General features: G+C 38.2%; 2 protein-coding genes across 8 annotated transcripts in view; one reads left to right on the forward strand and one right to left on the reverse strand.

Moving 5' to 3' along the window:
• cryl1 (crystallin, lambda 1) overlaps positions 1–2,497 on the reverse strand; it is a 26,241-nt gene extending 23,744 nt beyond the window's left edge. Inside the window, exons 1-3 of one of the 2 annotated variants that reach the window (XM_044365696.1) lie at positions 2,477–2,497; positions 1,692–1,826; positions 146–253 (exon numbers count right to left, since the gene is read on the reverse strand). In XM_044365696.1, the coding sequence (XP_044221631.1) occupies positions 146–253; positions 1,692–1,732 (149 nt within the window). In that variant the 5' untranslated portion in view covers positions 1,733–1,826; positions 2,477–2,497. The remainder of the gene's footprint in view (positions 1–145; positions 254–1,691; positions 1,827–2,476) is intronic. The other variant, XM_044365697.1, reaches the window with a different exon arrangement.
• Positions 2,131–25,528, forward strand: part of ift88 (intraflagellar transport 88 homolog) — a 26,191-nt gene continuing 2,793 nt past the window's right edge. Inside the window, exons 1-25 of one of the 6 annotated variants that reach the window (XM_044365690.1) lie at positions 2,131–2,340; positions 2,486–2,548; positions 2,666–2,725; positions 3,948–4,001; positions 4,401–4,464; positions 4,800–4,869; positions 5,386–5,476; positions 6,041–6,145; positions 6,631–6,733; positions 7,193–7,539; positions 8,525–8,595; positions 8,812–8,898; positions 9,357–9,456; positions 9,914–9,919; positions 11,008–11,094; positions 11,939–12,125; positions 12,477–12,585; positions 12,793–12,943; positions 13,058–13,173; positions 16,117–16,169; positions 16,704–16,769; positions 16,883–16,989; positions 19,509–19,581; positions 24,056–24,082; positions 24,271–24,321. In XM_044365690.1, coding sequence (XP_044221625.1) covers positions 2,221–2,340; positions 2,486–2,548; positions 2,666–2,725; positions 3,948–4,001; positions 4,401–4,464; positions 4,800–4,869; positions 5,386–5,476; positions 6,041–6,145; positions 6,631–6,733; positions 7,193–7,539; positions 8,525–8,595; positions 8,812–8,898; positions 9,357–9,456; positions 9,914–9,919; positions 11,008–11,094; positions 11,939–12,125; positions 12,477–12,585; positions 12,793–12,943; positions 13,058–13,173; positions 16,117–16,169; positions 16,704–16,769; positions 16,883–16,989; positions 19,509–19,581; positions 24,056–24,082; positions 24,271–24,321 — 2,368 coding nt within the window. In that variant the 5' untranslated portion in view covers positions 2,131–2,220. Of the gene's footprint in view, positions 2,341–2,485; positions 2,549–2,665; positions 2,726–3,947; positions 4,002–4,400; positions 4,465–4,799; positions 4,870–5,385; positions 5,477–6,040; positions 6,146–6,630; positions 6,734–7,192; positions 7,540–8,524; positions 8,596–8,811; positions 8,899–9,356; positions 9,457–9,913; positions 9,920–11,007; positions 11,095–11,938; positions 12,126–12,476; positions 12,586–12,792; positions 12,944–13,057; positions 13,174–16,116; positions 16,170–16,703; positions 16,770–16,882; positions 16,990–18,691; positions 18,915–19,508; positions 19,582–24,055; positions 24,083–24,270; positions 24,322–25,528 lie in introns of those variants that run through there. The other 5 variants (XM_044365692.1, XM_044365691.1, XM_044365693.1 and 2 more) reach the window with 5 other exon arrangements.

Consider the following 25,528-nt stretch of genomic DNA (forward strand, 5'->3'; position numbering starts at 1 on the left):
ACACTGTAATTAGGCTGACGAGTGGTGTAATCTAAATGCACAGAAAAAGATGACAGTATGACCTAAACTATGAAAAATGGATGGAATATTGTATTAATTAAGACTACACGATGATTTATGCTGGACATTGTGCAGTTGGACTAACCTGATTTCTGTGATGGCGTTGGCAGCCTGTCCTGGTTGGTTGTCATAGATTTTCACATTGTAGCCTCCACTGACAAACACCATTGCCCAGGAGCGGCCAATCAGCCCACTGAAAAACATATACATACAAACAATCACTCATAGATGACATTTAGGATATTTACTCTTCACGATACTGTGTAATACACATTTTGATTCATCAAAGCAGGAAAAGCACAGGTGTAAATAGGCTAATAACATTAACGATGGTATGGCTCTATTCCATTTATTGTCCCAATAAGCCCTGTCAAGTGTTTGAGCAGAAATCCCATTAAACAATATGAAATTGTGAACATTCAAAGTGATAATTGCACTAGTCTTTCTATTCTTTATTTTGTCTCCATCTTGGTTGCTCACAATGCTCAGTGCTTTTTGCTGTAGTGTTTCTGCACTCTCTACAACCCATTGCTTCCTGTGCATCGGTTGGTTTAACCCTTCAAACAATGAAACTAGTGGTTGTTCAAATCAGCAAATAAAAAAGCTTTTCATCAACTGGAAATTGGCTGAGACATTACTGTCGCAATTACTAACAGGGAGTCGTTTTTGTCATTTCCGGCCATCCACTTTGTCTCCCCCACACAGGAAGATCAGAGGTCTGTTACACTGCAAAGATCTTGCAGTTCAGGAGATCAGAATCCTGCTGTACACAGGTGAAGCTTTGCAATAAGCGACACCTGAATCATAGCATTTGCTGTTTGTTGGTCATTCTCCCTGCTCTTTGCTCTACCCTGCTAATCCCAGTTCCTTTTCCTGTCTTCCTGTCATGTTCTTTTACACATGACCACATAACAAGTGTTGCTCTTTTAAACCCTGAGCGTCATTTTGCAAAATCCTACAAATGGTACAAATGGTTTAGTGAGTTGTGATCTTCTGACCGCCTCTGTCCAACATTGTAGGGATAATTTTGCAGATTAATGCACATTAGTAACCCTCAAAACTTATGAGCGATCATCTGGATCTGGTATGTACTTTTTAGATTTAAAAGAGGTCACTTTAGAGGACGTCAAAATTTGGATGAGTGCGTTGAAATAATGAACAAAGGGTACTAACGATAGTAAGTCTACTTAAAGTAGGCTTTAATGATTGAGCCTCAATACAACTGCTAGGCTACTTCATAAAGTGAGCTGATCCTCGTCTATAACCGCTAGAGCGAGAACTGTAAAAGAGTCTTGCTGCAAAGTTATGTTGACAAAGTACAAGAGGTCAGGAACTTAGTTACCTATCCACAGATCTGTACATGCATTCAGAATGGTACTGTAGGGTGATGAAAGTATGAAACTATACAATGCAATCATTTCACTAAAAGTGATTTGCAACATCACTGACGTAAACTAAAAATCGTAAAACGATTAAGATTAAGTATCAAGTATTATTAAACAACAACAATTTACAAGTTAACTTTCATTTCAGTTTCATGAATTATAAACTGACGATACATGCACGGTTCCACCACTTTCACACCACATGGAGCAAATGTTAACATCTTAAAAGCGGATTTTCTTACTCACCTGCCGATTACAGTGATTGTTTTCATGTTAGAGGAGCTCATTTTAGATATTTGGGATGCTGCCAGCGCAAACTGCTTATATGAACTCTGTTGTACCGCCCCTCTACAGTCACGCTGCTATCCACCGGTACGGTACCTTAGAAGGACCAAAACACCCAAAAGACTGCATTAAAATACATGTATCCCACTAAAATCAAAGCACCAACCACATATCTGCCATTAATTATTTAATATTGTTTACTACGTTATAATAATACTATTTAAAGGCTAGACTGAAAAGAAACTGTGCTGTAAAAAGAGATCAAACGGTAGGATTACACTTGTATCCTAGCAACCGATGAAATTTGTTTCGACCAATTATATCGACGCTAAATTATGATTGACACATAAGTAACCAATCAGAAGTTTAGAAACTAAACTGTCCCACCCATACCGCTACGAATTATGGGATTGTACCCCTAAACGACAACAAACTATCTTTGCCGTTACCTCGCTTAGCTGTTACATACCCGTTTATTCCACGTTTATTCATGAGTGTTCCGTTAAAGCACATCATTGGAGAAAGAGAAATGGAAAATGTGCATCTGGCTGTAGAGGAGGAGGATCTTTATTCGGGGTACAACGACTATAATCCAACATTTGACTCCGAGGTGAGTTAGAAACTACGCTGTTTTAGCTAGCTGTGAGTTTAGCTCAAAGCCTGTGACGTTGTATCTGCTTGTGCAGATAAACGTCTACTATTGCATTGGACGGTAGGTATGTAATGATTAATCACTATATACTGACCAATTTAAGGAGCTGGAGAATGATGTGGGCTTCCAGCAAGCAGTGAGAACCAGTCATGGAAGAAGACCCCCGGTGAGTTACGCCTGTATACTGTGTGTATGTGTGTATGTGTGTGTGTGTGTGTGTGAGAGAGAGAAGGGAATAACGTCCTAATTGCACTTACTCGGTTATACTCAATTTTTTTTCCAGATGACTGCCAAATTTCCTGGCACTGCCATTGGAGCTCGACCTTTAGCTTCTTCCTTTGGAGTAAGTACAATAAAACACAATTATTTTGAATAGCACTGGATTTTGAAAAAAAAAAACCCTACAAAACTCGCCTCTCAAGTAACCAAAATGACAGCTGCAGTAAATAGAGATTCCCGCACACTGCTCTTGCATTCAAATTCCTCACAGATTGTCTTCAGAATATCAGGACTTCATTAAAAATTACATACATTACGTGATATATTACAGAAGCACCTCCTGCACACCTAAATTGACTGGAAGGTGTCACAGCATAGTATGAAAGGCACTGATTGCATACTACTCATGAGCTGAATGAAAACAGAGTACAGGATAAAACACACATATTCAATAAACATACACTCACAGTAACAATCTTAAACATAGCCAACACACAAACGTCTGTGGGGACCAAACGTTGGTTGATGTGTCGATTTAATACATTTCTTGAAAGCAAGAGGACTGAGAGGGAATCCCTGTTCTTTTTTCTTTGTTTTTCTTTTACAAGATGTTTAACTCTGAATTATCTTGAGTCTTGACATGAGGGCAGGGTCATTGGTAGTTTTGTTTGAAATTATTTAAATGGCTGCATGCTTTTGCTAAGAGTGGAAGTGCTTTCAGCTTATGGCACTCAGATCTCTTAACATTAAAAGGTATAACAGTAACAGTATGTGGTTTATTCAAAATAATGATATTATAATATATATTATGTTATAAACATAAGCTTAGTTCTCTGAACAGACCTAGATAGCAATGGCCTTCAAGTTGTGTGTGGAACTTGACTTCAAATATGCGCACTTATTATTAATTCATGAATCCACATATTAGTGTAATATATTGCATTACACACTACATTTTTTTAAAGCATTCATGTACTGTAGTATAAACACCAATAACCATGATCATAGTAATAATAATAATAATAATTAAGTCCAGAGAATAATCATTATTGAGCATTATATTAGAACAACAGGAAAACTGACTTGTAGTTATCAAGAAGAGATGTTCCCAAATCCAAATCCTGAATTGCACAAATGATCTACTCCCACATAATATTTATAGACAGTGGATTTGGCAGGGAGGGCAATCTGTTAAAGGTGAGATCAAATTTTGAAATGCAGTGTTAAGAAAGATAAGGTTAACTGCTTGGTAAGGTTTGACTTGCTGCAGAACACATGCACCGTTGTTGTTGTTGTTGTTGTCATCTAGAAATGCCTAAATGACCCTCAGTTGTTTTTTTATGTAGTCTCGGATGCCTCTGGCCTCTTCAATGGGCAGACCCATGACTGGAGCTGTGCAGGTAAAAGAGCTTAACCACTCAAGGCTAGCATAGATTTGCTGCATAGATTTGACTCAATCATACTAATGTGTTGTAATTATGATTCTAAGAGTTATGGGTTTTGACAAGTGATACCAACATTTTTTTACTGGAGCTGCCAATAGCTGCTGATATCAAACATGTTATTGAACACTTCAGTTAACACGTAAATGTGCTAAAAACAATTTTACTGATGGTTTTTGCAAACTTATGCATGTTCACAACTGTCCAAAATCCTCCCGTATTTAATTCAGGGTCCATATCAGCTCGGTATCCAGCATAAGTTTGTCAGCAGTTAAAAGCAGTTTTGTTTTGTAAATGGGGCAAGAACTGAAGTGTAATATATGTATTGTATTGTTTTCTGTTTTTTAATTGTGACAGGATGGAGCAGCCCGACCCATGACTGCAGTCAGAGCAGCAGGATACACCTCCTCCCTGACCCGTGGTGAGTTTGAGGGAGTCAAAAACAGAATTTGTCCACATTAGAGCTATTTTAGAGATGAATTCTCTCTTAAGCATGTGGTTCTGTGGCTGCTCATGTTGACCACGTCTGCATTGTGCAAGAAATATCCTCCTAGAATAGGCACATTTGTAGAGAGACAGTTTCAATATGGTACTAAGAGCATAGTTAGTGAGAGAGTTACTTTATTTTTTTATTTGCTCTCTTCTTCGAAATCCCAGGGAATGTTTTCTCTTTTTATTAGTTTAAAATATTTATTAAATTATCTAAACAATGTAGTATTCCTTTTATAGTGATAATTTGTTAATTTTTATTGACAGGCTCAACGTTTGACCCTCTGGGCCAGTCCAAAGGGCCTGCACCTCCACTTGAAGCAAAGAATGAGGACACGTGAGTTGTCACTCTTCAAACTAGCTGATTGCTCTGAAATGTGTCTTTGAAGATTATTCTTACATCAGAAAGTCTGTTTTTTCCTCTTAGCATTGTGTGATAGAAAGACTTGAATTAAGGCATTTTCAGGTGCTATATAGCATCCATTAATATCTGTATGTAAAGATGCATAATCAGTCCTATTTGTCATATCAAAAGAAAATATATATATAAGCAATGTAATGCAACAAAATAACATTTTACAATGGAACTACAAATACTAAAACATATTAATATATAAAAATACACATTATTTTTGATTTGTAAACCTATAAATACAACATATTCATGTATGTTCTCCAGAGTGTCTGTCCTTATATATGACACAAACCGCATTATGCATTTGCATAAATGTTAATTCTCTCCACCATTCCTCTCTTCTAACATATTGCTATTACATATACGTAGTTATCCATTGTCTTGTAAACAGTGAGGCACATTATCACACATTTTATTGTTGTGTCTATGATCTTGCAGGCCTGAGGAGAAGATCAAGATCCTAGAGAAGAAAGTGAATGACCTGATAGAGGAGAGCTGCATGGCACAAAGCATGGGATCCTTACAGCTGGTTAGACTCTGTCATTCTTTGGCATGCTGTTTATTATTAATGGCAGATTGGGTTTGGAGAGAAGTGTTTAAAGTAAATTAAGGTCAGTTGTGAGGTTAGAATTTTACAGTGCAAGCAGAAAATATTGAGATTAAGAGCCATTAATTTGTCATTATGTTAGCTTTGTACTCCCACACACAAGACTGAAATGAAACACTGATTTTCAAGGTTGAGTCAAGTGTTGCAAATTTAGCTTTTGGTTCACCAGCCAATACTTTTCAAACCGAAGTTGGCTGCCAAAAGTTTTCTGAGCTTACTCATTTATACAGAAGATTGAGTTTTGCAATTTCTCATGAAATGCCAAAGAAAGCCACTACATCTGAAGCTAGTGCTTTCTCAAACAATGACTTGTGAGTTTTGGCAGATGAACGTTGTTTAAGACACATTTTACGAGCTGGTGGTATTATTCATTTTAGACTGGGAGTAGTTGTCAATGCTGCTGACCTGTGTAATGTGGATTTTGTGTTTGTAAAGTCATGTGAGTATCTGCTAACATACTTTGCATGTGCATGTTTGTCACTACAGGCTCTTGAAAAAGCCAAAGAGGCAGGAAGGAAGGAGAGAATGCTGGTGAGACAGAGGGAACAGTCTGGGAATGCAGACCACATCAATTTAGACCTCACATACTCTGTAAGTAAGGCTGCTGTATATCAATGGTTGTACCAGCGTCTACACCGGAAATGAAATTACACACTGAAAGGACATGCCTAGGGAGCTTAAGCACCATCTTTCAAAAAGATATCAGGTTATGATGTCACATTGTCTTGTCAGATATCCTCAGAAAGAAGAAATACATATCAACACTCTACCAAACGTGTTTAGGAATACACAGTACATATTATACAGCTACTATATTTGTCAGGGTCCATTCAAAGCACACACAAGTTGCCCACACTTATGTGGGAATTTATATTTCTGTTCACAGTGATAGATGTTATTTTTTCACATGAGAGGGGAGACAGTAGAGAAATGTCTGGCAGGATTTGGTCCTCTATCAGCAGGGCACTGAGATTAACCTCTCAGCTATGTGGACACAGCTCACAGAAGACATTAAATTTAAAGCTAGTTTTTGTGAATCAGTTCCTGACTTCACTGCCTGTTTCTGTCATTACCAGGTTCTGCTCAACCTTGCCAACCAATATGCAAACAATGAAATGTACCCAGAGGCCCTGAACAGCTACCAGGTCATTGTGAAGAACAAAATGTTCAGTAACTCAGGTGAGCACATGGCTCAACTTTGCACTCATCACAGATGTGTTTGCCTATCTTTGCACTCATGAAGCCGCAGTTGAAGCAGGCAGGAAGCCAGAAAATCTTGTGTTTAGTATGGTTATATTCCTTACTGTGATTCTGGTCAGACAGTGCAGCATTGAAGAACACATCTGAAGAGGGTATTACAGTGGTGTACTACTGTATTTTTTCTGACTAAAACAGTGTCTTGTAAATGGGATTAACAGCAATGAGAAAAGTCCTTTTTTTAGCATACTGAACTATAGCTGATAGTGTTTTATGAAAAGTATAAGAATGACTGGAATAATCGGTTTGGTCCTCCAGAGTGTTTGTCTTATAACACTGTTTTAAAGATTAATCGCTAGCATTCTGTGTGTCTTGTGTATCTGTGGATCAATGTCACAAAGTTGTGGTATCAGTTGTACTCATGCTGTGGTTTTCCTCCAGGCCGGCTGAAAGTCAACATGGCCAACATCTACTTCAAACAGAAGAATTACCCCAAAGCCATTAAATTCTACCGAATGGCACTTGATCAGATCTCCAACGCTCACAAGGAAATGAGGATCAAGATCATGCAGAATATCGGTGTGGTCTTTGTACGCATGGGCCAATACTCGGATGCCATCACGTCTTTCGAGCACATCATGAGTGAGAGCCCCAACATCAAGACTGGCTTCAACCTCATCCTGTGCTACTACGCCATCGGCGACAGGGAGAGGATGAAGAAGGCCTTTCAGAAGCTCATCTCTGTCCCCCTGGGCATCGATGATGAAGACAAGTATATCCCATCTAATGTGAGTAACATTAGCATACAGTATGTATACTTATATCATTTAGGAAACATGTACTGTAATCTGTGAAGCCAGTGTTTAGTGTTGCTGAAGTAAACTAACCAAAGATCACTTGTCAAACTGTATGGGCGGTACTGAGACATCAAAAAGAACAACACAACATAGAAGTAGTTGTGATAGGACATCAGACATTTATATAATTCTCCTTTCCAACAATTCAATGTTTGAACAATGAACTTTGGTTTCTTGATTAGTCTACACGGTCAAAGGCTGCAACTCATGATTATTTTCTCAATAAAGCAAAGGTCTATAAAATGTCAGAAAATAATAACAAATCACATTTTCCTAAAGCTGGAACCAGAGAAGTTTGACCACCAAAATTGTTTTCGATTAATTTTGCTGTCAATCAAGTAATTGACCAATTGTTTCCACTCTAAGATAGTCCACTTTTTTCCAATTTCTGTCAAAAACATTTTCTTTGACTATCCAAGGGTAGATCAGTTTTTCCATTGAGTAGATTTCCAAAACAACCGCAGTCCATTGCTGTTTTTCTGGAGGGTCGTCTTTTCTCATGATAGCTTTTTTTTTTTAACCGCTGGAAGCAATACTTTGTTCAGGTATCTGTCCCGTCCTTGTAAAATGTCTTCAATATCCCCAAGATGTTTTGCAGAACAGTTGTTGGGAATGGCATATCCCATAATGTCTTCTACAGATGATTTTGCATTGTCCAAATAAGACATATGTTTTTTGAAACTTGAGAAAGCAAGGGTGTAGATTATCTTGAGGTCACTGCATAGCCTTCACCGTGGATGTTGAGTGACTGATATTTTATTACTAGACAAATAGCGTTCTCTATTGATGCTATTACTCATCTTTCTGTTGTAGGAGACAGCAAACAATAGAGTATGCTAATAGTTACATTGAAGTGTGATTGATAAATGTGGTGCTCTGTCTCCTTATTTCAACCATGTCCTGTCGTGTCTTTCAGGATGACACCAGCTCAAATATGGTCATTGAGGCCATTAAAAATGACGCACTTCACCAGATGGAGAGAGATCTGTAAGAAAAAGTCACCCCTCTTCATCAAAACATTCACATGGTCTTGCCAAAGATCAAACCTCTCACATGTTGTCTTCTATACCAAAACACTGACACTTTCTCCACTTCAACAAAACATCAGCACACTCTGCATTTTCAATACAAGGTATACTGTTGATTTAATAACTAGTTATTGAACCATCATGTCCTGTTTTCTCCCTGTATATTGTAACATAGAAAAGTCCTGGCCGAGAAGTACATCATGACTTCTGCCAAGCTCATTGCTCCAGCCATTGAGACTTCTTTTGCCACTGGATTCGACTGGTTTGTTACTGTTGTGTGTTTGTCTTCCCTTGCATCTTAACACCAGAGGGCATACATGAACAAGTGACTCCTGAAGGACTCATAAACAGTAAAACATTTTCAAGAAAAAATCAACAATATTAATAGACATTACATCCATAAATTATTGTTTTTGTTTAATTCCCACTTCGATGCTGAATCACAATTCTCTTTTTTTTGGGAGGGAAAATCAAAACTAGGGGAATGTTGTGGGATGTTTTCTGTTTATTTGTTTTACAGTTCTACCGTAATACCTTGAGTATTTACTTAATCAGATTTCAAATTGTCATGGGTTTTCCACCCAGTTAGGCTACTCTAAAAGCAGATAGCAGTTCAGATGAAGCTTCAAATCTCATGACAAAGTTTGAGAACAGTAGATTTGCCTCCCTCTCATAATGCTGAGAATGATACAGAAACAAGATTTTTTTTTTTTTTTTAAGGTGTGTTGACATGGTGAAGAGTTCTCAGTATGTTGAGCTTGCCAACGATCTAGAGATAAACAAAGCCATCACCTACCTCAGACAGAGGGACTTCAACCAGGTGAGTGTGTTGGTCTCAACAACATAAAGGGCAATACCACTCAATTGAGGCATCTCACTCTCTAAATCTAAATCTTTGGCAAGTCAGGGCCACAGTAGCAACAGAAGCAGATGAACTACAGTGTCACCTGCCACTGTGAACGTGAAAAGTTACTCTGATTAATGTTTACAAGCACTGCATGTGTCAGAGTAGCCAAAGTGAGTGGTATTTCCTTCAAACACTTGTAACATGTGGAAGATCTGGTGTTTGTTTCCTTTTTATATTGTTTTTTTCCATCTTTTTTACAATGCTGTGTTTCTGTACAGCTATTGGCAACATTGTTTATATTTGTTTGTTTTTCTCCTGCTGAAGCAGCTTCAGCAGAGCAGCATCAGACTCTTTTATACAACAGCTCCCTTCTCGTTGACTCCATTCTTTCTTACTTTTGTCTTGTTTCCTCCCCATCTGCATGCCTAAGGTTGAGGTATGTGTGTCTTCTGTTTCCATGTTTGCATTTAGACTGTGTGTGCGTGTGTGTGCGTGTGCGCGTGCGTGTGTGTGTGTGTGTGTTTTCTTGATATGGGACTACTCAAGCATGCATTTTCCAAATAACAGCACTGCCAGGAGAAGTTGGACAAGTAATTGTTGGTTTAAAACCCACAGACCAGTAAGGACAATTTGGCTGCAGAAAGGAAATTAGAACCACCGTTCCTTCTTTAACAATAATATACCACTGAGCTCTCAAGAAACTGCAGTTGTGCCAGTGGACCTGCTCTGTCGCCAGCAGTATAACAGTGAGGACACTAAATAGTGTTTCCAATTATATAGACCTGCAGTAGCCAACATAATTTGCACTCACAGGCTTTATGCCTGATGCATGTGTGTGATGCCCTTATACTCTTCACAAATGGTGTTGGTGGTGGTGTAACCTGCAGCCGTAGCCTACATGGTGGTTTTAAACACTAAAACTGTTCGAAAATCTCCCCAGTACATAATGTGCTTACAATAACAACCAAATAAATGTAAAGGGTTTCATTTCTAAATGTTTTGTGTCTATTTCTTGTGAACTAAAGACATTACTCCATGTGTTAGATATTCAGACATTCAGGTCAAGAACTTGCATAATAAATGCTGGAAATAAGCTTTTTAGTAGGTGGCATACTTTTCAAGCTGAATATATTTTTTCAGAATTAAACTTTTAAAATCTACTGTTTGGATTTACTTTGTACATGGTGAGTCCTTCTCTGGTAGTTTTCCAAAATATACATTTAATTACAGATTTGACATATTCTGATATTAAGAATATCTATTGAAGGTATGATGGCTCAGCGTATTGTACTGAACCAGAATTAAATGTAACCAGAAGCTTACGATCACACAATGATCTGATCTGGAAAATATATGGAATTTTAAAATTCACACTGTATAAAAACATGTTTTTATGTTTGTAGGTGTGTTATATACTGGGGCATATGCTTTCAGTTTTGTTTTAAAGTATTACTGAGCACACGTTAATACATTAGAGGAAAACCAGTGTAAAGTTTACCCTGACAGCTTTGTATGTGTTACCAGGCAGTGGAAACTCTGAAGACATTTGAGAAGAAGGACAGCAGAGTGAAGAGCGCTGCTGCCACCAACCTCTCCTTCCTTTACTTCTTGGTAAGATCCTCTCCATGACTAAACAGAAGGCTATTAGATACTTAGTTCAAAAGCTAAAGGACACTTCAACACAGAAGTTGGCCATCAAGTATATTTGAAGCTACAGATGTGGCCAAAATGATTGGTACCCTTGCATTTTATTAAAATAATGCACCATTTGCCCTGAACAGTGTTGAAATTAAAGGATATTTTATAATCAATGCATGTCTATGTTTGGTTTGCAGTGGAACAAAACAAAAAAGTTGTGAAAATAACTGAATTCATGTTTATTCTACAAAGACATTCTAAAATAGCCTGGACAAACTTATTGGTACCCTTTATAGGTTGTAAGAAATAATTGATTCGTAGTCATACTTTAAGCAGACTATTGCACCCATCAAACCTGAGAGGACTGGAGCAGTTTGCTTAAGAAGAGTGGGCCAAACTACTAGTGGAGAAGTGTAGAAACCTTATTCAGAGTTACAGAAAGCACTTGACTGCAGTTATTGCCTCCAAAGGCTGTGCTACAAAATTTTAAGTTAAGGGTACCAATATTTGTGGACATGCCATTTTCATTTGTTTTATTGTATTAAATAATATGTTAAGTTGTAAATCAAAAGCAAAGTTTCAGTTATATTTAATGTGAAATAAAGAATGGTAGATACCATATACTTCTGTCAGTTTCAACTCAATACAGAGAAAATTTAGATTTTTTATAAAAAGGTGGAAGGGTACCAATATTTTTGTCCACGTCTGTAAATGTTCAGTTGGAAGGATGGCTCAGTGACTGTCTCCATTCTCTGTACCACCCTGCCACCAGTATATAGGTGTAAATGCTTCTCCTCTGACCTTTAACCTGTTACAGGAGAAGGACTATGACCATGCTGACCGATATGCCGACCTGGCCATGAACGCCGATCGCTACAACCCGGCAGCTCTCGTCAACAAAGGCAACACAGTGTTCGTCAAACAGGACTATGAGAAGGCTGCAGAGTTCTACAAAGAGGCACTGAGGAATGACTCCTCCTGCACTGAGGCCCTCTACAACCTGGGTAACATCTCATTAACAGTCATGTTAACTTTCTAGCAGTCATTTTCTTCCCAGCATTTGTTGACGCATTGCTGCGTAACTGCAAATCATCTGTAGATCAGTAGAATAGTGTGAAACAATTGGCAGGACTATGTATTACATCACCTGCATGCACAGTCTCAGTAAGGTGGACCCATGACCACTTTGTAGGTGTAGCTAATGTATGTTTTCTCACTATAATTACTCATTGGGTTTCACCTTTTTTATCTGTGGTTATCAAATGAAGTTTTTAAAGGGGTTGTTGTTCAAATAGCTAGAGTGGCCATGGAGCCAAAGTTGATTGGCAGTTTTTGTTCCCTTCCTCTTGTTCCAGGTCTAACATATAAGAAACTGAATCGTCTTGAAGAAGCTCTGGACTGCTTCCTGAAGCTCCATGCCATTCTCAGGAATAGTGCCCAAGTCATGTACCAGCTAGCCCACCTGTATCTTTCTGATAATGAGTGTGATTTGTTATGTGTTTGCGAGTGCTTTTGTCTGTTTCTATCAGTTTGTGTCATGAGGGTTAACTTTGCTTCACATTATAGCAAATTAGTAGCTGTTGCTGGGAAGGTGTTCATTTAGGGAATCAAACCTGCATCTCTTTTGATCCCCATGTAAGCATCTGTTGGTCTTTGACACTTTGCTCTCAGCTATGAGCTACTGGAGGATCCCCAGCAAGCAATCGAGTGGTTGATGCAAGTAATCAGCGTAACTCCCACTGACCCCCAGGCACTGGCCAAACTGGGAGAGCTGCATGATGGCGAAGGGGACAAGTCCCAAGCTTTCCAGTACTACTATGAGGTATGTGAAGCATAATTGAGTATTTTTCTGTCTACAGACTAAATTATTAATTTAAAACTTTAGCACTAGCTACCTGTAAGTGCTCTGATCCTGTTGGGTTGTGTTGCTATCCAGTCCTTCAGATACTTCCCTTCCAACATCGATGTGATTGAGTGGTTGGGAGCTTACTACATCGAGACACAGTTCTGTGAGAAGGCCATTCAGTACTTTGAAAGAGCCACACTCATACAGTAAGTAACCAGTAGTTACAGTACTTTAGCATGATGATTAACAAACCACATGGATCTTTATAAAACTGATGAAAATTTCAGCAACTGGTAGTTCACATCCAACGTAATAGAGACAGAGCGCAATGTGTTATACTCTGAAAACCACGCCCACTGGAGGGGAAAACAGTTGGCGCCATAACATGCAACCAAGGGCTGAAACGCTAACAAAATGCTTGTAGCTAGCTAAAAACATTAGATTTCAGCATGTCATAGGATTATTTTAGCACCCTCTGTCTACCAGAGAGGAAAAGGTAGTTTGTAGCATACACTGAAACCAGTTACATTAAGATGCAATACATGAATGCAAGGGTTGACATCACGTCTACAGAAGAGATAGCACAACTGTATAGCAAACTGCACTACATAACAGGCTGGCATGACACTTGTCACAGGCAGCCGATATGGCGAGTACAGTTTGTAAACATAGTCGAGGAAATTACGCGCACAGACATGCGATAATTTCCCATTCAGGCTCTTTCTACAGTTAACATTTCAGCTGAATGCAGTTTAGCTATTCTGTGATTTAAACGTCTATTACAAACACTGCATATCTTTCAATTAAACAGCTGCTCTGTTTTTACTTTCAACCTGTGTGTTCTCTGTGACTAGCAGCTCAGGTCAGGTCTGTCTCTTCCACCGCACAGCACACAGCCCTGTAACTTTATCCACTTTTGTCTTAAAGGCTCAGTTTTTGGGTTTGGCAACTTATAATAACTTGGTTCTGGGTTCTTTACCCTGTTGGTAGTACATCCCATCACACAGCACCTTTTAGAGATTTCTGTTTGCTAGCAGACAGAAGTGACAAGGTGGCACCTTCATACAATAACAAGTCGATGTATAGGGGGAGAACAGTGACAGTTCAATTTTGGCATTGAAAATAAAATTTGGCATTGAAAACAAAACCTGAACTGAAAACAGAAACATTGGCATTGAAACGCTTGTATTGTAAAAAGTTGTATTGGCACAGAAAAAAGTTCCACTAAAGAATAAAACACAGGCATTAAAAAAATTACAATCTTACAGTCTTATTTTATTTTGATATTTTTTGCATTATGATGTGTTTTTCAATGTCAATCTTAAGATTTTTTCTTCATGTCTTTTTTCAGTGAAAGTGTTTTTTTATGCCGTCAGTTTTTTTTTCACCCTTTTTTGTCACTGGTTTGCAGTTTCAACTTTCTGTCAGCGTTTTGGCATAGAGAGGAGGGCCCTGTTGGACCTACATTATCCAGTATGCCTTGTGGTCCGACAAAGATATCCAAGAGCGATGGCATAAAGCAAAGTTTAATATAGACTGATCTGTTCATTTTAATACATTTATATTGTGGTCATATCTGTACACATAGAGCCCCAGAGGCAGCACTGTTATTCTGTCCAGTAAAAACATGAAGCTCCACTTTACATTAGACAAACTAATGTGGCAGCTACAATTGTTAGATTTCATCTGTGAGACGAACATTTGTCTTCCCTAAAGGAATTATATCATATATCAAAATGCTACGGAGACATTAGAGACAGCGGCAAATTACTAAAGAGCTGCACAGATCAGTGCATGGGATCATGTTCTCCCCAGCATGATGACACAGGACTTGGGCTGCTGCTGCGAGATGACACTGGTCTCACCCGGTCAGCGGCTCCTCTAAAACGTTGCAGCAGATTTACAAACAGGTGTTATTTCGATAAACTGACCACATATTGGGAATCTATATGGTTAAATTCTCACCTGAAAAAAACACTACGTCTTAATAAAGTGAAATATTAACAGTCCTAGAGTGAAAATTACAACAGTCTGGCTCAAAAATTGCCCTTGGATATGTTCATCGGACCACAAGGCATACTGGGTAATGTAGGCCTGGCAAGGGCTCTCCTCTCTACGCCAAAACGCTGACAGAAAGTTGAAACTGAAAACCAGTGGCACTGAAAAAAAAACAATTGACAGCGTAAAAAAACAGTCACTGAAAAAAGACAGACATGAAGAGAAAATCAGAAGATTGACATTGAAAAACACATCCTAATTCAAAAAATATCAAAATAAAATAAGATAATAAGACTGTAAGATTGTAATTTTTTTAATATCCGTGTTTTATTTTTCAGTGGAACTTTTTTCAGTGCCAATGACCCCTTTTCCAGTTCAGGTTTTGTTTTCAACGCCAAATTTTATGTTCGATGCCAAAATGTAACTGTTGCTGCTCTGGCTCCATATCACTGCAGACCAATGAATTGTTTTCCCCTCTGGGGTGGGCGGGACTTAATTGTGCTCTGTCTCTATGCCAAAGAATGAGAGTACTTTTTGGTTCTGATATAACAAGTCCCAAGAGATGTTCAGTACTGTTTCTATCATTTAAGAAACATCTCTGAAATGAAGTAATTTGTATGCTTTTCTGACTTGGTTAAGAGACTCATCGTATTTTATCTTATTTTGATTGCTGTAATAGTTTTCTTTCCAAGACGCCTTTTCTCATCTGGAAGTGTTTTTTCTTGAATGAAACACATAATTAGATTTTGTGATGGCTGCCTCCCAGCTGAATTTAGAATTGATTGAGCCAAAGCTGTTTTTAAAACAAAAAATGGCTTTTACACTTTTTATGTACAGAGGCTAATCTTGAATTTGCAGGTAAAGATATTTTCTCTCTTCCAAACTGTAGTGTGAACAGGTGACGGTACATTTTTATCACCAGAAGCTCTAAATTGAGTCTTATGAATGTGCTTTCCCTGTCAGTTCAGTTTGCCTTTTTTCCTTTTGTGTCAGTTTGGTATAATGACTCCTATGTACAATAGTAAATATTTAATAGTTGAATAGTCCTCCACAGCAGACTGTTGTTTTTTATACTTAATATGTTGGACTATTAAGTTGAAGATTGTGTGTACAGTCATACTGACGGGATATCTTTCTGCTGTGTTGCTCAGACCAACCCAGGTGAAGTGGCAACTGATGGTGGCAAGCTGCTACAGGAGAAGTGGTGAGAATAATTCTGTTCTTTATCTTTTTATGGTTTAATCCTTAACCTGCATCATATTAACCCATGCTCATGTAAGAATTTCATGAGTTCCTTTCTATAGATGAATGCATAGTTTAATAACCTGCAATGAAGCTGTAGTCAAATAAAATGCTACCCACAGCTGTCTTCCAATTTGATACTGAAAACCAGTTCTTAGAGAAGACAATTTACTTTACATGGAAGCTCCTGAACTTTATCATATCCACAGTCCACATGTACATGAGCTTTGACTTTTATTTGGACTTTTTATTGAGTCTTTACTGCTAGTGAGAAGAGTGGAGAAGAGTAAACCCTTTCTGACCAAGTTCTAACTGGTGCCAGTGTCTGGTCCGAGTCTGATAGAAAAGTTGAAATAAGTTAAACTGCTGTTCATTTGGAGAAGTTGTTAAACTCTGCAGTTTCAGAACCACTGTCTTAGGCTGTATGCGTTGAGTGAATTAGCAATAAGTTGAGTTCATATCTTGAACTTGGCTTTTTTTCTTTTTTTCTTCACAGGAAACTACCAGAAAGCTCTGGAAACATATCAAGACATCCACCGCAAGTTTCCAGATAATGTGGAATGTAATTCATCCTGTTTGTTGCACAATATTTTCTGGGGCTGTTGACAAAGCAGATGATTCACTGATAAGTATATAGAGACAATAGAAACTCTTTGTATGTTTGTTTGTGTATAGGTCTACGTTTCCTGGTGAGGCTGGGTACAGACATGGGTTTGAAGGAAGTCCAAGAATATGCCACCAAGCTGAAGAAGGTGGAGAAGATGAAGGAGCTGAGAGAGCAGGTATATAGGCCGGCTGCCACACCGTTACAGTTAGTTTGCAGCATTTTAAATACTACAGCATTGTAAATAAAATACTGTTTTGCTGCTCTTGATTCATTGCATATGGTGTATGTACCAAATGTGTTCAAAATGCATCAAAAGATATAAGAAAGATAACATATAATGTTTTCATGTATTTAATGTGTAACATGGAACACCTCTAGTTTGTTGGCTTCAGATTTATATTAACTAACCTTAAACAAACAGCCTAGTTTAATGATATAACGTTCAAATTAGGTTACACATCTGAGTAATGTTAACATTATACAGGCTAGTGACCTGGTTATTTTGCAGTCATGGTAAATGGACTGCATTTATATAACACCTTTCTAGTCCTCCGACCACTCAGAGGGCTTTACACTACATGTCAACATTCACCCATTCACACAGGCATTCATACACTAATGGCTGTGGCTGCCATGCAAGGTGCCAACCTGCTCATTAGGATCTGATCTAATGTACATTCTCACACACACACAAACACTTGCACACCGCTGGCACAGCCATTAGGAGCAATTTAGGGTTCAGTATCTTGCCCAAGAACACTTCGACATGTGGACTGGAGGAGCCGGGAATGGAACCGCCTATCTTCCGATAAGTGGACGACCCACTCTGCCTCCTGAGCCACAGCTGCCCAGTCATATATTACAGGACTTTCATAAGCTTTCATTATCATCCTTTCTTTGTGGACGTCTTGGTTTCCTCTCGTCTATTCCTGGATATCTTGATTGAAAACATGCATGTGTCCCTTTGCCATGAAGTGGGCCAATGGTCACTACAGATCCAGAAATGCATGAAAAACATATGTTTTTTTTCTCTCTTCATTTTCCCTGAATCTGGCCGTGTTGAGAGGAGAGCAGACACTATGCAGCTGTTTAACACCTGGCTTGCACTAATGCTGGGTCCTTTTAAACAGTTATTGTGTTGTTTGGAGAATTGTTCACAGGTCTGATTCACACACACACAGTTATTCAGGTTGTTCAGTGTCACCTGAAACATCTGGAGGGATTAGATAAGTGGTTTGATTATTGAAGGGATGATAATTCCTGTAGTCCCTGATGCTGAAAATGAACTCTGTGTTTTCTTTATCAATCTAAACTTGGAATATCTGAAGATATGTCCTTGCATTTGTATGGCCCTAGATATCCAACACTGTCTGTATCTGATTGGTTTAGACACAATCAGTACACCCTAAATATTATCTTCCATGACCTGCTTAAATGTACTCTTAAATAACACCCTCTTTAGTACTCTGCTTTATTCTGAAATTCTTACTAATTTATTTTCTTATTTTTTTTGTCTTAAGTGATAATTCCAAGATCACAAGATATGCTCTGTTAGATCTGTTGTTTTATTTATTTAGGAATTTAAGTCATTTCAGGTTTGTATAAGAGCTGCTATAGATAAAATAATCAACCAAAAGCCCTGAATATCAAATAATTTAAATGAATTCTTCATTACATCCTGATCTTCAAACTCTGCTCAGATCTTCAGAGTGTTAACAAGTGTTTATAGTGGCATCTAAACTTTAGTCCACGCCCAAAACTGATGATAGACTTTTGTTTTTGTTGATCATCTGCCAAACTGGCGGTGGTCAAGCATCAGTCAAGTTTTGAATAGTACCAGATTTAGAGTAACAGAGCCATGTGCCTTGGTCCTGTAGACATATTCATCAGAGCCAGGAACAGATGAATCGGAAGATGGCTTTGTCTAATCACAACCAGCTGCTCTTCAATCAGCCCAAATCAGTCCAGAGACGCTGCTTGACCAGAGGAACAATCCTACAGACACAGACAGAGCCAGAGAGTTGACTCATTAATCCCCAGATTCTCCAGATTGAATGACAACAATGAATGAAAAACAACTGATGGAACTAATGCGTAGTGCATTAGTCACGAAATGATCAATGTGAGCTGAGAACCAGAAAACGAATGTATGAAGTCTGATGAAATCACGGCTCTATCTGATGTTTTTTTATGCTAACTTTGTTATTTTATTTTACCATATTTATTTTATGGTAATCCCCACATCTTTGTAACTGTCTCTGTCTCTGCTTCTAAGTGCTCATTGCTGTGGTGTCACTGCAATGTGACTTGATTACATGTGACTTTTACTTTAATTTTTCCATAAATCGATGTCAATTCTACTTGACTTTTTATTTTAAAGTTTCTGCTTAGTTTTGTTTTTGTTATATAATATTATTTTCAAAATTTTTATTTGTGCCAATAAAACAGACTTAATTTATGAGATACGGAGGGAGAGATGAAGAGAGAGTCAAAAAGCAGAACAGGCTCAGCTTTGGAAAAAAATGTCACCAAAAACAAAACACTGAAGCATAAATGTCTACTCTTTTGTTTGAATTGCGCATATATTTATTGTATTATTCCTACTATGCTAGGTCAAAACGTCTGCATTGAAAAGGCTTATTAAAAATGTTCAATCCTCCTCTCCCCCTCCACTCTCTTTCACTCTTCCTCCAGAGGGTGAAGTCGGGGCGAGAGGGCAGTGCCAGAGGTCGGCGAGAAGGCAGAGAGGGCAGCGCTGGTAGTGCTGGTGAGTCAGTAGTCAACATAACATACAAGGGTCCTTTGCATCAGTCTGACAAAGTCAACATAAAGTCCAATATACACCTGTGTAGAAAGTGTGTAGAAACCTGGAACATATCATCTGCTATTTTATAACACCTACTGTAAATCCAGACTCCCTAACATCAGCATGAGTGCATGATATTGTTAGTATGGGAAGGTCTGTGTGTCAAACCTGAATACTTTTTTCTGGTAATGATTTAAATGTGTCCATAGCACCAGGTTTTGAAAACTATGAAGGGCTAAAAAGACTAAAAGTAGTAATATGCTTGCTCAGATTTGTACTCTTATTTACCTATTCTATTATCGGACAATTTCTGATAATTTTACCAGTTTTAGACAGTATTTTAGATGAGTTTAGATCACATCAGCAATAGTATTGAAACATTCTCAGCCATAATTTGTGGTTTTAATTATAATGAAAATCTATGATCAATACTGTTTAGCTTGCCATCATTCTTAGTCTTTTTTTGTTCATGTATGTCATCACTTCCCTCTTTCTTCTGTTGTTCACACACGCTGCTGGGTAGCAGGTGTCTCCACACCTGTCCTCACCTCTCCTAAGAAGGCCAGCATTATGGGTATCCCTCTATACACCACACTTAGTAAAGTAGAAGGCTGTAGTTGTTTGATCATTTTTAAGTCCATAAAAGGAAGTGCTGGGAGGTTAAAGCTACAATTCCAAATCCCACCTCTAATCCCTCAGGGGTCACTGAAAGTTCGAACATCTTTACAGGTCAGAATTACGGTCCTCCTTGGTTGACTGGGGTGCTTTAGGTGTTTAATGTCCTCAAATCATTCAAAAGTAAAATCTATATTTAGGACCAATCCACACCTCTGGCTGTGGAATGGCTGATTAGCTTGAACACCTGGCTGTCCTCTGTTTGTGATGCTCTCTGTGTGGATTTTATCAATAATTTTAACGTCTTCTGGGAATGGGGGGAACTTTTTGGCCCAGACAGTCTCCATCCAAACAAAGCTGGAGTTTGGATGCTATCTGCTAGTTTAGCATATGGAGTCCTCTGTTCAGGTGCTCCTCATGGAAACCAACCATGCCACGCAACTTTTGTGACTGGAAATGACCGGTCCATCAGAGACTGATGCTCCATGGTTCCCAGTCCCTATTTGTTTGGTTCCACATCTAACACCGGCAACTTTTCTATCAGACTCGGACCAGACACTGGCATTTTCAACATCCCTGTGATAATCACTTATAGGTGCCACTTATAGATGAGATTTGCAGTCAAACAATCTGGTGGCTGTCCCAGGAACCTTACCACTGTTGATGTTAAGCCTCAAAATCACCTGAAGCCATCTCCCAACTCAGTAGTGTTTGGGTTGTTGAATGTCAGATCACTGGCAAATAAACAATTTTTCTGCAATGATTTCATAGTATCAAAGCAGTTAGATCTTTGTATCATTTGGTTTTACGATACATGACAATACACCACTACTTTGTGTTTTAATCTACAGACCCCCAAAATCGAACTCTGGTTTTATTCAGGAATTCTCTGATCTTCTAGCTTTTATTATGGCTCTCTTTGACAGTCTTGATTTTAGGGGATTTTAACAAACATATATGCTGCCCCTCTGGTTCCTCTTTTACTATGGATTTTATAGACATTGTGCATTCTTTTTGTCCTCTGGTTTTATTCTTGATTGTGTTGATCTCCATGAGGCTAGCTTATGTGTCAAACCACAAAGCAATTATTTTTAAGTCCCTCTCTCCGCCGTCTGCTCTCACAGTGGCTACTTGTGTTTCATCTCATGACCTCAATACAAACTCTGCTGACAGATTTCATAAGGCCCTCGCCATTGCATCTACACATAGTAATTTTACCAATTGTTGAAGTTGTTTGGTAAAAATTACCAAACAACTTCAACAATACATGCTAAGCTGTACTTGACTCCATAGCACCTGTAAAAATCTGGAAAGTCAAATCAACTTGCAGTATGCTTTGGCTAAATAACATGGCAGTGCCATATCAAATTGTGAAGAACTAATGTCTACCTATCAAAAATCAGTAAATGAAATCTGGTCATATTTCTCCAACATCATTACAACAAACCCCAGAATTATTTTTACAACCATCAAATCTGTAATAAACCCTCCTAGTCAACAGACTGAAGTCACCCCCATGACCTGTGAGCAAGTTTTATCCTTCTTCACAAACACAATAAATGAAAAAAAACTCCAGATTGGTCATGTCACCTGTAACCCTTCTCCTCCTCCATACTGCAACCCCTCTGCTTTGCTCAGTAACCTTTAGGCCCTTTCACTGTGTATGTATAAAGCCTTCATCATGTCCTTCAGATCTTATGCCTCCCAGATTTCTCAAAGAGGTTTTTAACAGTGCTGGACCCACTATTTTATCTACTGTAAATAGCTCTCTATCCTCTGGCTGTGTTTTCGCCTGCCTCAAGCATGCAGTAGTACGCCCACTGCCCAAGAAACCTAACCTCGCCCCTACCAATTTAAAATATTTTAGACCCATTTCTAAATTAACATTTTTATCAAAGGTTTTAGAGAAGATTGTTCTCTAGAACAATCTTCTTAGAGTTGATTTCTTTTATGAATAATAATGATATTTTTGACAAATTTCAATCAGGTTTCCATGCACATCATAGCACTGAAACTGCTCTCATCAAAGAGACAAATGGCCTTTTACTTACAGCTGATGCTGGTGATTGTTTGATTTTAATTCTTCTTGATTTGAGCTCTGCATTACACTGTGAATCACTCTATCCTATTAGATTGCCTTGAAAAGTGGGTTAGCATCAGGCACACTGCTATAGACTGGTTTAAATCCTAATATCAAACAGAATTTTCTCAGTAGTCATGAGAAATGTCTCCTCTTTTGTGGTCCCTCTGACCTGTGGTGTTCCCCAAGGCTCCATCCCTGGCCCCTTGTTGTTCTGTATATATATGCTGCCTCTAGGACATATCATACATAAACACAAAATCCAGTACCAATGCTATGCAGATGACACACATATTTATGTCCTGTTAAAAAACAGTGAAGAAGGCAATTTTAATCATCTTTTATCTTGTCTTGCAGTAATAAAATGCTGAATGTCCCAAAACCTTCTACAGCTAAATGAAAACAAATCAGAAATAATTCTCTTTGGTCCCACAAAATCCATCCCTATTTTACAGAAACATCTTGTATCCCTGTCTACAAATATCAAACATGCAGCCAGAAACTTGGGTGTGATATTTGACAGTAACCTTTCATTTGAAAAACTAATTAAAAAATGTTGTTCAATCGTGTTTTTATCAACTAAGGCAGTCAGAGCCCCTTAGCTCTGGAACTCCCTGCCTGAGAATCTGAGGCTTGCACCATTGGTGACATCTTTTAAACCACTTATTAAAATGTATCTTTTAAAAAAAGCCTTTCATTAATTCTAGCACACTGTTTTTATATACAACATGTCTTACCTTCTTTATTATTGTTGTTGTCTTTTTTTCCTCTTTTTTACCTTTATTCTTGGGGATTTTATTCCATTTTATTTTTGTATAATTTTGATTGCCTAATTTTATTTGCCCCAGTCCTGAAATGTTTTAATCCTGGTTCATTAAGCACTTTGTAACTTTGTTTTGAAAAGTGCTGTATAAATAAAGGTTATTATTATTATATTATTTAGAAATGCTGGTAGCCAATATTTTGCCTTTGGATAGAACCAGGCAAACTATTTCCCCCTGTTTCCAGTCTTTATGCCAAGCTAAACTAACTGTCTCCTGGCCACAACTTCATATTTAACATACAGATATGAGAGCGGTATCAATCTTCTCTTCTAACTCTCTACAAGAAAGCCCAAATATTGAACTATTCCCTTAAATGACAAAAAACAGGGATGTGTAGCCTCACATCTTTATAGGAAGAGACCGTTTAGGAGTCCTGATGGCACTAAGAGCCTCAGGGGACGCAGACACTGCAAAAGACAAACTTCCACAGTTTTTAGCTCTACTTCACTGCAGATCCACAACAAATACAGACAAATGCTCTGACACTGGAAAGCTGGCTCATCAGCAGATTTCAAACACAATCCAGATGAACTAGTAAGTTGCCAAAAACTGTAATGAGGCCAAGCTTTTCTCTGGTGTTCAGCTGAATGTCTGTAGTATAGTTTTTATATATATATATATATATATATTCATATATGTATGTATGTTTATATATCAGGCATATGTTAAAGTGCTTGCTGATCCATCCTGCCAAGACTTCTATTCCTCCGTGATTTGATAAGTTAGATTAGAAAACCTCAGACTTGTGTGTTTTTATTGTCCCATACTTTGCTAGTGCCAGAGTTGTAATTGGATCTGTTATTGGAAACTTTTCAACATTATCTGACATGTTCAATAATTTGTATCCCTTGATTAGTGATTGTAACGCTTTAAAGTTGTTCAACTAAACCGCCAATTCTTTTCTTACTCTCTTAAGGCACATCAGAGGTGGATGTCAAAGCAGGTGAGAGGGAAGAGAGGGAAGGCTTTAAAATGTCAACAGAACAAGTTTTTTTTTTCAGCTCATTCCACATAGCAGACGTATTGCTTCTGTGCTCATTCTTTTCTTTTTTCTTTGTTTCTCTGGATCTCCTGGCTTCATCTGTATTCTGACTATATTATCGGTCTCTTTCTTTCATCTCTGCTGCCCAGTATCTCAATCTGAGACTAAACAACTCAGTCCACTGTTGGACTCAGGGAGAGGTATGTAAGAGTATCACTCAAAAACATAGAGAAACCTGTACAGTAGGTACGTAGGTGGGTAAAACTCTACACTTTGGCCACTCGTATATAAGAGACTTGGACAAGGAGATCTTTACAAAAGCTAGAGTAAACTTGTTTTATTTCAGTAAAAAAACTAATTTTGTTGTCATCTAGAGAGGTTTCAGCCATTTTTTTGATAAATCTTCAGCTTAACAAATGGCTCAAGAATGAAACTGATAATGAGAAATTTCTCTTTACTGCCAGCCACATGATCTGTCTTTGAAAATAAGGTGTCTCAATGAAATGAGGTGAACAATTCTTTACTTTTCTTGCAACCAAAACAACAAATTATTTCATTGTAACACTAGGATCTCATATTGCAAGCACTAACAACATTGAAAATATACATGCATATACAGTATATGGTCATTTTGTGCTGAAGAGCAGTAATGTCTTACTTCTTTCACTTTGCTTACACACAATGCTTTCTTAACTAGCTAATATTTTTATCATGATGAAGTATTGTTTGTGTACAATCATACTGTACAAGTCCTTTTTTTTACTACTTAAAATTACCTGAGCAAAGTTTGCATTGCACACTTACAGAGCAGGAATGAGTGGTGTGAAAGATTTTCTGTGGCAGACACAAGTCAAGAAGCCTAAGTATAGTGTTATGGTCAAAACACCTTGAACCCAGTCCAGAAATCTTTTGACAGGCAGCTGCGATGTTGGACTGTGGTTGGTGTCTGCACTGAGCGCTCTCACATAGGAGGAGGGAGCAATCGCCCAAACTGCTTTCAGATATTTGAGAAAAGTTCTAATGTACCTGAGAGTTTTCCCTCTTTTCTGTAAAGTCTGCATATTTGCAGCACTGTACATTGTGTATGTGCACTTGAGAGATGGTGTGCAGGTTTGCAGCTCTTTCATGACCAACTGGCGAGGCAGACGGTTTGTTTTCTCAAGCATCCAAACCTGCGTCATTCTTTGATGTGAATCTGTTAAAACCAACGTCACAGAGCACAAAAGAGGTGCTGCTTTTCATTTATTTCCTTTTAACATTTTTGGTGTTCTCTCTTATGAGTTTTTTTTAACTTACATTTTGTGTTCTTATTCTTGCCGTGTAAATAAATAAACTCACTTAATGTAGGGTTGCACTCACGTTGGTTTTTATTACCAATTTTGACATCTTTGTATTCACAGCTGCTAC

Source organism: Thunnus albacares, chromosome 11, assembly GCF_914725855.1.
Source record: "Thunnus albacares chromosome 11, fThuAlb1.1, whole genome shotgun sequence".
Taxonomy (NCBI): Eukaryota; Metazoa; Chordata; class Actinopteri; order Scombriformes; family Scombridae; genus Thunnus; species Thunnus albacares.